The sequence below is a fragment of the Somniosus microcephalus genome, chromosome 3 (assembly GCF_052327205.1).
Source record: "Somniosus microcephalus isolate GS21.2 chromosome 3, FLI_Smic_1.0, whole genome shotgun sequence".
Lineage (NCBI taxonomy): Eukaryota > Metazoa > Chordata > Chondrichthyes > Squaliformes > Somniosidae > Somniosus > Somniosus microcephalus.
Window position 1 is genome coordinate 29,323,120 of NC_140989.1, and position 16,267 is coordinate 29,339,386.

At 42.7% G+C, this 16,267-nt stretch overlaps 1 protein-coding gene across 2 annotated transcripts in view; it reads left to right on the plus strand.

Annotated features, from left to right (window-relative positions):
• Positions 1–16,267, plus strand: part of drc8 (dynein regulatory complex subunit 8) — a 79,182-nt gene that overhangs the window by 44,493 nt on the left and 18,422 nt on the right. Inside the window, exons 5-6 of one of the 2 annotated variants that reach the window (XM_085979788.1) lie at positions 9,741–9,783; positions 10,939–11,005. In XM_085979788.1, the coding sequence (XP_085835914.1) occupies positions 9,741–9,783; positions 10,939–11,005 (110 nt within the window). Of the gene's footprint in view, positions 1–8,959; positions 9,454–9,740; positions 9,784–10,938; positions 11,006–16,267 lie in introns of those variants that run through there. The other variant, XM_085979787.1, reaches the window with a different exon arrangement.

Below are 16,267 nucleotides of genomic sequence, written 5' to 3' on the forward strand. Positions count from 1 at the left end.
TAAATAAAAATTATTTAAAAAATAATTGAGTACTTAAGTAAATCTGTGCTTCTCACCTTTCCTATTTAAGTTTCCAATGGCTGAAGGGTCGATAACCAGAGGGCACAGATTCAAGGTGATTGGCAAAAGAACTAGAGGCGACTTGAGGAAAAACCTTTTTACGCAGCGAGTGGTTAGGATTTGGAATGCGCTGCCTGATAGGGCGGTGGATACAGATTCAATAGTAGCCTTCAAAGGGGAATTGGCTAAATACTTGAAGCAGAAAAAATTGCAGGGATATGGGGAGAGAGCGGGGGAGTGGGACTGACTGGATTGCTCTTCAAAAGAGCCGGCGCAGACTCGATGGGCCGAATGGCCTCCTTCTGTGCTGTAATATTGTGTGATTCTATCTGCTTATTAGATTTAACTGAGAGTCACACTGTGTAACCAAACTCTCTTCAAAATGAGGGGTATTAGCACTTAAATGAGAGGTTTACAGACGAAATTGGTTAATAATTAAATACTAACTAATGATTTCCTGTCTTGTTAGTAAATTTTTAAAAAAATTGAGTACCTAAGTAAATCTGTGCTTCTCACCTTTCCTAGTGCTTCGCATGTCTGTGTTGATCACATAGTTCTACGTATTAAAATAAATCAGTTATTTCACACCAAATGGAAAAAAGCTGATGATTAAATCAAAGAAACAAGCCACTTTGTGATCTAAATACGCTTTTTCTTCATAGTTTATGATTCCAGAAGTTCAAGTTCATTGAATAATGCTGCTGCCTGTGCTTTGTACTGTACATTATCTGTTTCACTGCACCATTTCCATTCTTTTGTTCACATCCTCTTCCACTGCAAAGCGAATGATATATAATCTCCTGGCCTGCAATACATGTCCTAGCACTTGGTGATACATGTGAAGTGAGGGAGATTAGAGTGAAGAGAGGATTCCCTGTAAAATCGACTACACAAAGACACCCTATTGTACTGTCCCCCGTAACAGTTAATACTTCTCCTATATTCTAGATTCAATTATGGGTGGATTGGGAGAGATTAGTAAGGCTGTAATTTACTCTTGGGGGTGGGGGTTCAGATGACATCATAAGCCAGAACAGTGAAAGCCGAGTGTTATATGAATCCACGGTTACATTTCAGCCATACACCCATCCTCTGTCATCAGTAGTTTTTCTCTTTTTAACTATATAGGCTTAAGAAATTCGAGCTCGCTAAAAACCTGCCGGTGCCGCCGAAATTGATGGCGCTGGCAGGACCGGGCTATTCCTGCTGGTTGCTAATTAACATTAGCCCAGCGCTAAACTCACCGTGCAAGGCCGTTTTTGTGGCGGTAGCCCTGGCAGGAGGCCCAATGTAGCGTGGCCGTAGCGTCAGTGCAGCAAGAGCAGCTGTCTCTTAAAGCAAGGCTGTCATTTTAGAATGCGGTTCTGCCTTTTAAAATGAAAAAATAAAAATTATGTAAAAATAGGCAGTTTTAGTCCTTGCAGCTCAACTGCCTTCTGAAAAGAATTAACATTAACAAGAATTCCCAAAAGCTGAATTGCCTTCCGCACCTAAAAAAAAAATGGGAAAAGTGCTTCAGCACTACCACAAATGGCTCAGCAAGCCAGGGAAAGGGGCACCCAGGGTCTCGCACGCAGCACTCCAGCTTTGTGCAGGGGGTCAACACTGCAAGAGAGGTCCTCTACCCACAGGGGGCCAGGAGGCCCTCCAGAAAGAACGATGTGCGGCGTCACTGCCAGCAATGTTGCCCCCACCACCTCGCTCCAGTGCCCAAAGAAGCTTCACCACCTCAGACCAGTGGTCAAGGTCAGTGAATGCATCTTCAAAAGCCGTCTCCTAACAACTACACACTTTTCAATGCATGGCTCCCCCCACCCCCCACCCCAATCACTCACCTACCAACAATCTGTACCAAACATGAGGCACACCTCCCATTCCTAGCTTCACCTCACCCCCTTGGAGGTGACAGTGCTGGCCATTCTTGGCTGAGCCCCTGAACAGTGGCGGGGCTGAAAGTATACAAGATGCTGGTATCCTCAAAACATTATTCTCCTTCTGGTATGTACCTCTTGCTTTCCCGTCCTCTCCTCACCACAACTCCACCCTTGTGCCTTCCTCATTTCACACACCCAAGAAATGCAGCCTGCTAATAGAAACATAGAAAAATAAGAGCAGGAGTAGGCCCTTCGAGCCTGCTGCACCATTCAATATGATCATGGCTGATCCTTTATCTCAATACCATATTCCCGCTCTCTCCCCATACCCCTTGATGCCTTTTGTGTCTAGAAATCTACCTCCTTAAATATATTCAGTGACTCGGCCTCCACAGCCTTCTGTGGTAGAGAATTCCACAGGTTCACCTCCCTCTGAGTGAAGAAATTTCTCCTCATCTCAGTCCTAAATGTCCTACCCCTTATCCTGAGACTGTGACCCCTCGTTCTAGACCCCCCAGCCAGGGGAAACATCCTCCCTGCATCCAGTCTGTCTAGCCCCGTCAGGATTTTATACGTTTCAATGAGATCTCCTCTCATTCTTCTAAACTCTAGTGAATACAGGCCTAGTCGACCCAATCACTCCTCATACGACAGTCCTGCCATCCCAGGAATCAGTCTGGTGAACCTTTGCTGCACTCCCTCTATGGCAAGTATATCCTTTCTTAGGTAAGGAGACCAAAACTGCACACAGTACTCCAGGTGTGGTCTCACCAAGGCCCTGTATAACTTAGTAAGACATCCTTGCTCCTGTACTCAAATCCTCTTGCAATGAAGGCCAACATACCATTTGCTACACCTGCATATTTGCTTTCAGTGACTGGTGTACAAGGACACCCAGGTCCCTCTGTAGATCAACATTTCCCAATCTATTACCATTTAAATAATACTCTGCTTTTCTGTTTTTCCTACCAAAGTGGATAACTTCACATTTATCCACGTTATACTGCATCTGCCATGTGTTTGCCCACTCACTCAACTTGTCTAAATCGCCTTGATGCCTCTTTGCATCCTCCTCGCAACTCACAATCCCACCTAGTTTCGTGTCGTCAGCAAACTTGGAAATATTACATTTGGTTCCCTCATCCAAATCATTGATATATATTGTGAATAGCTGGGGCCCAAGCACTGATCCCTGCGGTACCCCACTAGTTACTGCCTGCCACCCCGAAAAAGACCCATTTATTCCTACTCTCTGTTTCCTGTCTGTTAACCAATTTTCAATCCATGCCAGTATATTACCCCCAATCCCATGTGCTTTAATTTTGCACACTAATCTCTTATGTGGGACTTTATCAAAGGCCTTCTGAAAATCCAAATACACCACATCCACTGGTTCTCCCTTATCTATTCTACCAGTTACATCCTCAAAAAACTCCAGTAGGTTTGTCAAACACAATGTCAGTGGTTGTCCAAGAAGAGGGAGAGGAGACTGAAGAAGAAGAAGAAACACGGTCACTCAATTTCAGACTCCCAGCCACCAGCTCCTCAAGGTCGACCTACAAGGCCACTTGCAGTGTCACCCACTGAAAAGTCAGCAGGCTTCCACCAGCCATGCTGCAGCCACTGGGGTAGCACTGCGTGACATCACTAGGATAGACAAAGGCACACACAAGACAGTCACTAAGGGAATGCATAAGGGTGATGAGTTGATTTCTTGATGTCATATTGGATGCATAAATGGATAAAGTTGGATTGGAAAGTTTGCTTTGTGGTGGCTTTTATTTCAACATTGTGGTCAAGAGGACGCTGCGATAGTCAGTAACAGAGGGAAGGTAAGGCGTGGGACAAATATTGAAGGGAATTGGGGCTGTGGTCACTGGTACTGTAGGGGGATGATTCCATCCCGGATATCCCGGCCAGAAAGGGACTGTCTGGATTGCATCCTTCCTTCTGCTTCCTCCTCTTCTGCTTCTTCCTCGTCCTCTTCCTTCTGCGGGTGGAGGCTGTAAATCTGAAAGGACAGCATAAAATGCTGGAAATTCTCAGCAGGTCAGGCAACATCTTGACCTGAGACGTGAACTTTGTTTCTCTCTCCACGGATGCTGCCTGACCTGCTAGTATTTCCAGCATTTTCTGTCTTCTCAGAGGCCTTCCTTTACTATCTGAGGTATCCAGGAGCACTCCCTGCACACTTTAAAAACTTTTACCATGTATTGCACCAAGCCACTACTTCAATAAAATATATTAAAAAATACAGTCCAAAGCTTAAATGCAAGCTTACCTGAAAGATGTGTGTGTCCCTTTAAGAAGTGCTGACAGCTGCTCTGTCAGTGTGCTGCACGCTCGCTTTTCAGAGCAAGCTTAGGACCCAGCGCAAAGCTCCAAGGTTGCAGAGTGTGACGATAAGTCAGCGTGCCATCACGCTCTCCATATTTGCATCTCCAGGGCCAGTGCTGCTATCGGCAGCGCTAAGGCCCTCATCAAAACGGCGGCCACCTGACACTAATTCTCAAACTTTTCAAAAGTTACCGTCCATTCCTGGGCTATAATGAATTTCTTCCTCTGTGTTCCATTCTAAACAACAGTGACTTGCATTTATATAGCGCCTTTACAATGTTAAAACATCCCAAGGTGCTTCACAGGAGAGTTATCAGACAAAAATTGACACTGAGCCAAAGAAGGAGACAGTAGGGCAAGTGACCAAATGCTTGGTCAAAGAAGTAGGTTTTAAGCAGTGTCTTAAAGGAGGAGAGGCAAAGTGGTTTGGGGAGAAAATTCAAGAGCTTAGGGCCTGGACAGCTGAAGGCACAGCTCCAATGGTGGGGCGACGGAAGTGGGGGATGCATGATGCCTGAGTTGAAGGAATGCAGAGTTCTTGGAGGGTTGTAGGGCTGGAGGAGGATACAGAGATAGGCAGGGGCGAGGCCATGGAGAGATTTGAACATAAGGATGAGAATTTTAAAATTGAAGCATTGGAGCCAACGTAGGGCAGCGAGCACAGTGGAATTAAAGGAGAATCAGGCCTTTAATGAGCAACGAGGTGTGTGTATATCGGGGTTATTAACCACACCAATTACTTTAGTATGAGGCATCCCTGTGATTGAAAGCCTGGTCACTAGTGGCATCACATTGTGTATGCTATATTTCCTAGCCCCTTGTACTGTTAAGTCCCTGTAGTGTTTAGTTCCTCAATAGCTGAATTAACATATCTGCAATTTTTCTGATGGTCAGCCAAGATCCCTTGTGCCAAGGGTTTGAATTAAAATGGTATCTTATGCTTTGAAATTAGGCTCTTCAAATATCAACCTTTAATGCATTCATATGAAATTGCTTTGTTTGCTCATCTAACTGAGATATTAATGTGTTTACTGACGACATATAGTCATCCCTTTGTATTCAAATAAATACTCCCCTTAATAGTTATTAGCTCTCCTACATTCTATATCTAATTATGGGTGGATTGGCAGAGATTATTGAGGCTGTAATTTACTCTGGGGATTCAGATGACATCTTAAACCACAACAGTGAAGCTTGAGATGTAGTTTAATAATTCAAAGTGCCTGATTTCAAGCTATTGGTGTGCAGATTACATTTTCACATCTGTGCAGTATCTGGTGCAGTATTTATCATGGTCTAATTTAGCATAACCTTTTCAGCATAAGTTTGAGGATTGGGTTTTGCTCTCCGACAAACTCAAGCCTGCCATTTCTGTCCAGTGGTGAAACATAGCTAAATAAGAACCTAAGTGGAACAAGGGATGAGAAAAACCCACTTGAAAATTGATGGTGCTGAGGATTGTAAGATAGGATAGGATGACTGATAGGATATTGTAATTCAGAAAAGATTGAGGGTTTTAATGCACAGAATGGACAGCTCTTACATCCGAAGGATGACCATTGATAGTGATAGAAATTGCAGGCGGTGTGATTTGTTTTATTTCCTTTGGGCTACATTTTCCAGTATATAAAGAAGGTACTGTCAGATAATTCTAGTACATCTGCAGGCAGGCATCTGTGTGACAGTAGAGGTTTATGGAACAAAGGAAAACAATTCATTTCAAGACACACCATTATACTTTCCCCTTTGAGAAAATGGAAAATTAAACAAATGAAGAACGTTTTTTTCTCTCTCTTGCACTGTACCTACTAATTTAAAATTTAACCAGATACTCAAATGAGTTAAAGGACTATTTTTCTGAATTTATGAAACCATCACTTTTAATGTTACCATATAACTCCATTAATCGTGAACAGTATTCTTGACTGCAGAGTGAGCTTTAATTAAACCACGAATATTCTAAAAGCCTAGACTGCTTGTTCTACTTCTGCTACCCAAGGTGAAAAAGTCTGTAAAAGGCTAAATCAGATAGCCATCCATGTAACCTGTCAAAACTGATAACTCATCTGGTCAGTAATCATGACTCGTGTTAGAAGATTCAACACTTAGTTACATTCTCAACACCTTTCCTGGGTTAAATTGAAAATGAAGTCGCACTTGAGTCCTGGGACAATAAACTTTAAAAGAAAGACTTGCATTTATATTGCCACCTTTCATGGTCTTTCTCTGGATCCTCCGGTTCCTTGAACCCTTCTTTATCTTCCTCCTTCATTTCTTGCTCCTCAGGAAGCTCCAAGACCACTCCCTTTTGTATTTCAAGATTGTGGACAACGTAGTAAACGATTATGAATCTTGACAATGGCTCTGGGCTGCACTGAAGGACCCCTCCCAAACTGTCCAGACAGTGGAGCCATTGTTTCAGGACACTTAATGGTTTGCTCACTCAGAACTCTCGTTGTTGAGCCGCTTTGATTATATCGGTGCTCCGCGTCTATGCCCATGTTCCTGACAGGAGTTGTGAGCCAGTTGGTGAGTGGATACCCCAAATGACCCGCAACAGTCAGCCTGCTATCCGATCACCTGGGTGGACCAGAGGAGGTATTGAGGACTGGCACAGTATGAAAGCCTCATGACCACTGCCAGGAAACCGGGCACAGATGCCATGATGTCACAAACAAGTCGAACATTGAGTGAATGGAAGTCCTTCCTGTTGAGAAACCGTGTTGGTTCGTGATGGGGTGCACGCGGGGCTACATACGTGCAGTTTCTGATGCCCTGCACCAACAGCAATCCAGCAATGTGCTGAAATCCCAGTGCTCTTTCTGCCTGCTTGTCAGCCTCCACGGGGAAACGAATGAACTGTTGTCGCCTTGCGAACAGTGCATCAATAATCTGCCGGATCGCTCCATGCCCAGCAAACTTGTTGATATTGCTGATGTCACCAGAAGCAGTTTGGAAGGAGCCAGAGGCATAAAAGGTTAGAGCCATGGTGACCTACACTGCCACATGCTCGAATTCTCGCTCCAACAGGTGGCATAAATAAGTGACTGTTTCCCTGTTGAAACGCAGCCACCTTACAAACTGCTCCTCTGTGAGGCTCAGGTATGATATTCTGCTTCTGAAGATCCGCATGCTGTAAAGCCTCCTGCATTCTTGCCTCCTTCGCCCTCTGTGCAGGTCTCTGCTGCCTTCCTTGTTACTGTTCTTCCTCCCAATTTGGGAGCCTCAAGGACAAACCTAGTAGAATTCCCGTGTTCCACAATTCAGAATAAACAAATCCTGAAAAAATAAGAAATAAGAGTAGATTGGCCCCTCGAGCTTGCTCCACCATTCAGTAAGACCTTCATTGCACTCGCTCAAAGGCAAGTATATCCTTCTTTAGGTAAGGAGACCAAAACTGTACACAGTACTCCAGGTGTGGTCTCACCAGGGCCCTGTATAATTGCAGTAAGACTTCTTTATTCTTATACTCCAACCCTTTTGTAATAAAGGCTAACATACCATTCGCTTTCCTAATTGCTTGCTGTACGTATGTTAACTTTCAATGATACGTGTACAAGGACACCCAGGTCCCTCTGAATACCAACATTTCCGAATCTCTCACCGTTTAAAAAATATTCTGCTTTTCTATTTTTCCTAAGTGGGTATCTTCACACTTCTCCATATTATATTCCATCTGCCATGATCTTGTCCACTCACTTAACCTGTCTCTATCCCTTTGCAGCCTCTTTGTATCCTCCTCACAACTTACTTTCCCACCTAGCTTTGTATCGTCAGTAAACTTGGATACATTACACTCGGTCTCCTCATCTAAGTCATTGATATAGATTGTAAATAGCTGAGGCCCAAGCACTGATCCTTGCAGTACCCCGCTAGTTACAGCCTGCCAACCCGAAAATGACCTGTTATTCCTACTCTGTTTTCTGTCCATTGACCAATCCTCAATCCATACTAATATATTACCCCCAATCCCATGAGCCCTAGTTCTGTGTAATAACCTCTTGTGTGGCACCTTACCGAATGCTTTCTGAAAATCCAAATGCGTTATATCCACTGGTTCCCCCTTATCTACCCTGCTAGTTACAACCTCAAAAAACTCTTAACAGATTTGTCAAACACGATTTCCCTTTCATAAATCCATGTTGACTCTGCCAAATTATATTATTTTCTAACTGTCCTGTAACCACGTTCCTAATAATAGATTCTAGCATTTTCCCTACTACTGATGTCAGGCTAACTGGTCTATAATTCCCTGTTTCTCTCTTCCCCCTTTCTTGAATAGCGAGGTTACATTTGCTACCTTCCAATCCACGGGGACCGTTCTCGAATCTAGGGAATTCTGGAAGGTCAAAACCAATGCATCCACTATCTCTGTAGCCACCTCTTTTAAAACCCTAGGATGTAGTCCATCGGGACCTCCACAAACTCTCTCTTCCAGTGTATTTCACAGCCAAACACTAGCCAAAACAGCCAAAAACTTGGCTGAAAAACACACCAGAAGCCTAGAACGACTACCCAGAGACTTGCCTTAATGGAGGTGAGGATCCCGACTGTTCCCGCCATGATTCGCTGGGCAGATTTAGGAAGTGACTTTTCATGCAATAACGGACGCCAATTTAACAAATGGGTTCCAATCCTAGCGCAGAACCCTTATTGACATATTTTAATCATACCTGCGTTTGTTTCAGGTGGTCACCAGGGACGCCTATCGAGCGCCCGAACCAATATGGCGTTGGGCGCACTTCCGTCACCATTCCAGTGTGGGACTTTACACTGCAAAATTCTACTTGGTAGTGCTCATTCTTGACCCGGAAAACAGGCGAGAAACCATATCAATTTCTAACCCATGGTCTCATCAGGGCAAATGCAGTTTTAAAGTGACCTCCCTCGATTTATATGTCATATCCCTTGCTATCTGTTGTGTTAATTTTTTGAACAGCCTGGCAACATTCAGTGACCTGCCCAGTCAAACGCCACGATCTTGCTTCTGCTCCGAGTGAATTTCAAGTGCATTCCCATTTAGCACATAATCAAACATCTGCCAGATCTCATAACCGTACACTTCCCCCGAATTGAATCGCATCTGCCATTTCTCTGGCCACAGATCGAGCTTGTCAAGATCCTTTTGAATTTGTGCGTATTGATATTCATCATTTGCCACTGCTCCCGATTTGGTATCCTCTGTAAATTTGGAACTTTTCCTTCCCTTAAATCATTTATAGGAACAATTAACACCACAGCACAGTATGCTGCATTACTGCCACACCGCCTTAAGGCTTCCTACTTTCATAGTGTCTATGGCTGATATCCTGAATTAAAATTGTCCATCATTACAACAGTGACAACACTTCAAAAAGTATTTCATTGGCTGTAAAGCACTTTGGGCCGTCCTGAGGTCATAAAAGGTGCTATATAAATGCAAGTTATTTCTTTCTTTCTTAACATGCTTTTTTCTATTTTGTTATATAGATACAGACCCCAACCAGAGGATGTTATTTTGCAAGCATTTGAGGTACAGTTGGATTTTAAGTTACTTGTCCTAAAGCCGGTGCTATGTTTTGAAATAACATATTCTCCTGTTTTGGGATTTCTGATCATTATTTTCTTCAGGGAAAGTTGTGTTTAACCATTGTGTTTTGTTACAAAGTGAATTTGCACTGGTTTAAAAAGGGGGAAGCCACAGTCTGCAAGCATTGCAACCAGACAGTCCAATTTGTGAAATGTCACAGCTCACAGTCTGCATCATCCCAGACCTATTGACTAGAATGGCCCCCATTCACCTTGAGAACGGCAGGAGATGGCCTTTTTAAAATTTACTTCACGGGCTTGGGGGTGGGGGAGGTGGGGAAGAGGTTTTATCGACAGGCCTACTGGTGAATTACTACAGAGAGGAAGTCAGCCCTCTCGCTGGATGGGGGCGCAAAGGGACAAAGAGCCACTTGGGCAGACAGGTTATGAACATACAAAATTGCCGGGTAAGAAAAGACCCGTTGGTCGATCAAGGGGCTGATAGGGTGAGATGAAGTAGGGTGGGAGGAGGCTCGCGTGGAGCATAAACACTGGCATAGACCAGTTGGCCTGAATGGCCTGTTTCTGTGCTGTAAATTCTATGTAAAACACAGTCCTTGGTCCAGAGATGGAGGCCATAAATACAGCAGGTCAGTTTTTGCAGTTAGAAGTAGTTGGAAAGGAAGGTAATGCCAAAAGCAAAAAAGGGACAGAGCACTTGGCTTATTACTTTTTTCTCACATTCTGAAGGACAGAAGTGAGACTGAGCTAAGTAAATGGAATTTGCTTTGGCTGTTACTCTGCATGTTCACTTGCTGAACAATTAGTGCCTGGCCTCATCTTGCCAAGTGCTTTCCTTCAAAAAGTTTAGAGACGCACATGTAGGGGCACGTGTGAGACACAATGTCCAGTTCAGATCAGATCCAGTTACACTCCTAGGCTACACTGTCATATTAGTTAGATATTGGACGGCACCGGCACACCTCTAAACATAAGATGCTCCGTCCTCTTGTCTCGCACTGCTGCACCTGAGAAAATATCTAAGGTAAGATCCGAAACTTGTAACACGTACTCTGCAGTTAAAGCACATCTGTCTCCATTAAGTATTTCTGATTTTACACATGAACTTTTTAATGTCACTGTTACATTTCATTCCCAGGTGTTAGATCAAAATAAAAAAGGATATCTTACCCAAGATGAACTTACAAAGTTTTTGACTGAGGAAGGTAATATATCTATATGTGTTTGTGTGTATAATTGAAATATATTTATATCTTGCGTGTAGCGTACACTTTCTGTAAGTGTAACACTTATTTCCGGTAACATTTTCTCGTCATGCTTTTTCTATCATGCTTAACCTCACTGTGGCCAAAACTACATGGCTTTGGGGCCGTGAAAGGAAAGCTTACTAAGTGGGCACGAGTAAAAGTTTGGGTGGGGCCTGGTTATGCCAAGTCCTGGTGCCCTTTGGCCCCCATCAGACAGTCTGGTGGGTTTGGGGACAAGCCTGTAATGACACCATAAAATGTGACATTATTTTCCTCTCTATTGCCCTAGTAACATTGCGCACAAGGGGATGGCTGTTTGTCCTTGACATCGCTAAGAGCTTGGAAGGGGAATTGAAAAGGTTGTTTTCCCGAAAACAATTGATTACAGAGCGATCGTTTGCTTTTGGATAAATGGCCACCAGAGGAAGTAACGCCATTTTGTGGTTCAAGAATGTTGTTGGGTCAGCAGAGCTGGTCCGTTTACGCTACTGCTGGGCCGCATTCCGAAATCCATCCCCATCCTCACCTGAACCCAAGGCTCCCTTCCACATTACTGCCAGATTCCAGTCATTCCACCAGCAAACCAAATCCCTATATTTGCTCCCATTGCTACGAAACCCTCCTGGGATCCCCCTTCACAAGACTGCCACGCCCCATAACATACCCACCAATGTTACCAAAGCCTAGCACTCCACATAACTGCTCCTAATTCCCACAATCCCTCCCCTCCTCCCTGCTCCTAAATCACACATACCTACCGCCTGCTGTATTGCCTATCATCTTCCTCAGTATCCTTGACTTTTAAAAGAAAAAGTTAAAAAATAAATACACAGGTAATAATTTAAGGCCACCGTTTCTGTGGAAAATCAAAAGAATTGCTGAATTTGATCACCAAAGGATGAAAGTTACCAGAATAACATGCAATAAAAATGGAATTTGACTTACTCAGTCATTGTAAACTAGTGGCCCTGATAATACATTGTGTGTTACATAGCATAAAAGCTCTATTGCTATAAAACAGAATATCCTTTGACTCACTATGGGCAAAGCCTTGGGACATAAGAACATAAGAAATAGGAGCAGGAGTAGGCCAATCGGCCCCTCGAGCCTGCTCCACCATTCAATAAGATCATGGCTGATCTGATCCTAACCTCAAATCTTCTATCACTCTGCATCCACCCGAACCCATGTGATCTCCCGGGAGAGGCGAAAAACCAGATAAAGACCCAATGGCCAATTTGGGAGAAAAAAATCTGGGAAATTCCTCTCCGACCCATCTAGGCGATCGAAATTCTTCCAGGAGATCACTCTGTCCCTATATTTTCTACAGTACTTACCTTCTGTAAAGGCGATCTCCACCCCAGCCAGGAACAGGAATAAAACCATCTCCTGAAATCTAACACAGAATTAGAACACAGTAGGAGCAGAACCAGGCTACACAGCCCCTGGGCCCACTCCACTACCCACAGGGCCATGACCATTCCGAACCTAGACTCATGTCCAATTTCCTGCCCGCTCCCCGTAACCCTTAATTCCCTTTACTTCTAGGAAACTATCTATTTCTGTTTTAAATTTATTTAATGATGTAGCTTCCACAGCTTTCTGGGGCAGCAAATTCCACAAACCTACCACCCTCTGAGTGAAGAAGTTTCTCCTCATCTCAGTTTTGAAAGAGCAGCCCCTTATTCTAAGATTATGCCCCCTAGTTCTAGTTTCACCCTTCATTGGGAACATCCTCACCGCATCCACCCGATCAAGCCCCTTCACAATCTTATATGTTTCAATAAGATCGCCTCTCATTCTTCTGAACTCCAATGAGTAGAGTCCCAATCTACTCAACCTCTCCTCATATGACCACCCCCTCATCCCCGGGATTAACCGAGTGAACCTTCTTTGTACTGACTCGAGAGCAAGTATGTCTTTTCTTAAGTATGGACACCAAAACTGTATGCAGTATTCCAGGTGCGGTCTCACTAATACCTTGTACAACTGCAGCAATACCTCCCTGTTTTTATATTCCATCCCCCTAGCAATAAAAGCCAACATTCCATTGGCCTTCTTGATCACTTGCTGCACCTGCATACTAACTTTTTGAGTTTCGTGCACCAGGACCCCCAGATCCCTTTGTACTACAATACTTTCCAGTTTCTTGCCATTAAGACAATAACTTGCTCTATGATTTTTCTTGCCAAAGTGCATAACCTCACACTTTCCAGTATTGTATTCCATCTGCCAAATCTCTGCCCACTTACTTAGCCTGTCTATGTCCCTTTGCAGGTTTTTTATGTCCTCCTCACTCACTACTTTCCGTCCCATCTTTGTATCATCTGCAAACTTTGATATGTTACACTCGGTCCCCTCCTCCAAATCGTTAATATAGATTGTAAAGAGTTGGGGACCCAGCACTGACCCCTGCGGAACACCACTAGTTACTGGTTGCCAATCTGAGAATGAACCATTTATCCCAACTCTCTGCTTTCTGTTAGAGAGCCAATCCTCCACCCACGCCAGAATATTACCCCCAATCCCGTGATTTTTTATCTTGAGCAATAATCTTTTGTGTGGCACCTTGTCAAATGCCTTTTGGAAGTCTAAATACACTAGTCCACTGGTTCCCCTTTATCCACCCTGTATGTTACTTCCTCAAAAAACTCAAGCAAATTTGTCAAACATGACTTCCCCTTCATGAAATCATGCTGAGTTTGTCCTATTAAATTATGTTTATCCAAATGTCCTGTTACTGTCTCCTTAATAATGGACTCTAACATTTTACCAACCACAGATCTTAGGCTAACAGGTCTATAGTTTCCAGCCTTCTGCCTACTACCCTTTTTAAATAAGGGTGTTACATTAGCAGTTTTCCAATCTGCTGGGACCTTTGCTGAGTCCAGTGAGTTTTGGAAAATTATTACCAATGCATCCACAATCCCTACCGCCACTTCCCTCAAGATCCTAGGATGTAAGCCATCAGGTCCAGGGGATTTATCCGCCTTGAGTCCCATTATTTTACCAAGTACCACTTCCTTAGTGATTTTAATCGTATTTAGTTCCTCCCCCCCTAGAGCCCCCTGTTTGTCCAATGTTGGGATATTCTTAGTGTCCTCTACTGTAAAGACTGATACAAAATAATTGTTCAGTGTTTTTGCCATTTCCATGTTTCCCACCATTAATTTCCCGGTCTCATCCTCTAAGGGACCAACATTTACTTTAGCCACCCTTTTTCTTTTTATATAACTATAGAAACTTTTGCTGTCTGTTTTTATATTTTTTGCTAATTTACTTTCATAATCTATCTTCCCTTTCTTAATCAATCTTTTAGTTATTTTTTGCTGTCTTTTAAAGACTTCCCAATCTTCCATCCTCCCACTAGATTTGGCTACCTTATATGCCCTTGTTTTTAGTCGGATACTATCCTTAATTACTTTACTTAGCCACGGATGGCTATCTTTTCTTTTACACCCTTTTTTCCTCAGTGGAATATATATTTTTTTTTCTACCTTATATGTAAAAGTTTTTACATTTATCCATGAGTAATGTAAAAACTTTACCTGCATGCACACTTACAGTCAATTATACTTTGAATGTCTAATACAAATTTCTGTCACACTTGGCAAAGTATAAAGAAACAAAGGAATTCTTAGGAACATAAATACCAGAGCTGGAATATCTGCATGCTCTCAGTTGACTTCTGTGTGAACTTACCCAGTGTTTATTTCACACCACATATTTGTAACCTTAAAGGGAGTAACCACTTCGGTAGAAATTAATAAAAGAAAGCACTTTCATTTATATAGTGCCTTATTCCATGATCAGTATGTCCCAAATTCTTTTACAAGAAGTGCAGTCACTGTTGTTATATAGGCTGACACAGCAGCCAATTTCCACATAGCAGGGTCCCACAAACAGCAACTGAGATGAATGTCCAGTTAACCTGCTGGAGGTATATAGCATGGGAAAGGAGAGTTACAAACTGGAGCTGTTGACTGAGGATACAGGCAGGACTCCTTGTTCTTCTTCAAATAGTGCCATGAGATCTTTTATGTCCACCTGAGCAGATAGGTGGCACCTTGTTTTAATGTCTCATCAAAAAGACATCAACAATGCAGCATTTTATCTGTACTGAGTGAGCCAAGCTGATAATTGTATAATACATCGGGGTAGGTTTTCCCTCCATCTGCGATTTTCGGGCAGCTGAAAGTTGGAGACCAGCCCCCCCTCCCTGCTCACCCGATAGTGCCGACGGGACGTCTGGTCCATTTTGAGGGCTTGTGAAGGAATTCTATCTTATAACCTTTTTAGAAAAATACACGATACAGTATAACCTTTTTAGAAAAATACACTATATAACCTTTTTAGAAAAATACACTACCTTATGAAAGAATTCTGGCCTTGATGAGATAAGACAGTGGTTGACCCTGAAGAGTACCTTATAATGAACTCTACATTATAAATTCTTTAAAACATGACAAACTGGGTTTGGAAATTTAGAAACCTAACTATGAAATAGCTATGAAAGAATTCTGGCTATTAAAACAGGACAAGTTGTTGACCCTGAATAAGTAACCTTATTAAAACAGAAGAATGGTTGCCCCGAATGGTTAACCTTATTAAAACAGGACAGTGGTCAACCCTGGATAAATGATCTTGATTAAACCTCTTAAGGATGACACATGAGGTAAGGGACATCCGCCCTTTGAACATAAATGGTAAACTCCCAATAACTATTGCTGATGTGGCAGTAAGAATTGCAGGGGTCAACTAAAAGATGATTAATGATAATTAACTTGGATCAACAGAAATCTTATGAAATACAACTGAAAAAGGGTATAAATATTGAGGTCTCGAATGAGATATCAGGCTCGCTTTAATTGGGCAAAGCGATTCTCGACTACAGGGGCGGCTCTGTAGTCTTCCACTCTTTGTATCTCGGGGATCGAAGGTAATTTGATAATTGATGGATATCCTGTATAGAACATTTTAAGAACTGTAATACTGTAGTGAAGTTAAGATTTAAAAGTAAGATTCTCTGTTAAAAATAAGATTGTATTTTTTCTCTTTTTAGAACTGTTAATGTTGCGATTGACTGATTCACCAACTATAAATTGCATGTCGGTTCTTTTAATAAATCTCTATATATTTTTTAAGAATTATCTCACATAAGTCTTCTGTATCAATAACTCGTGAACCCAATCTCTGTACACTCTTTGGTCAAGAGGTATA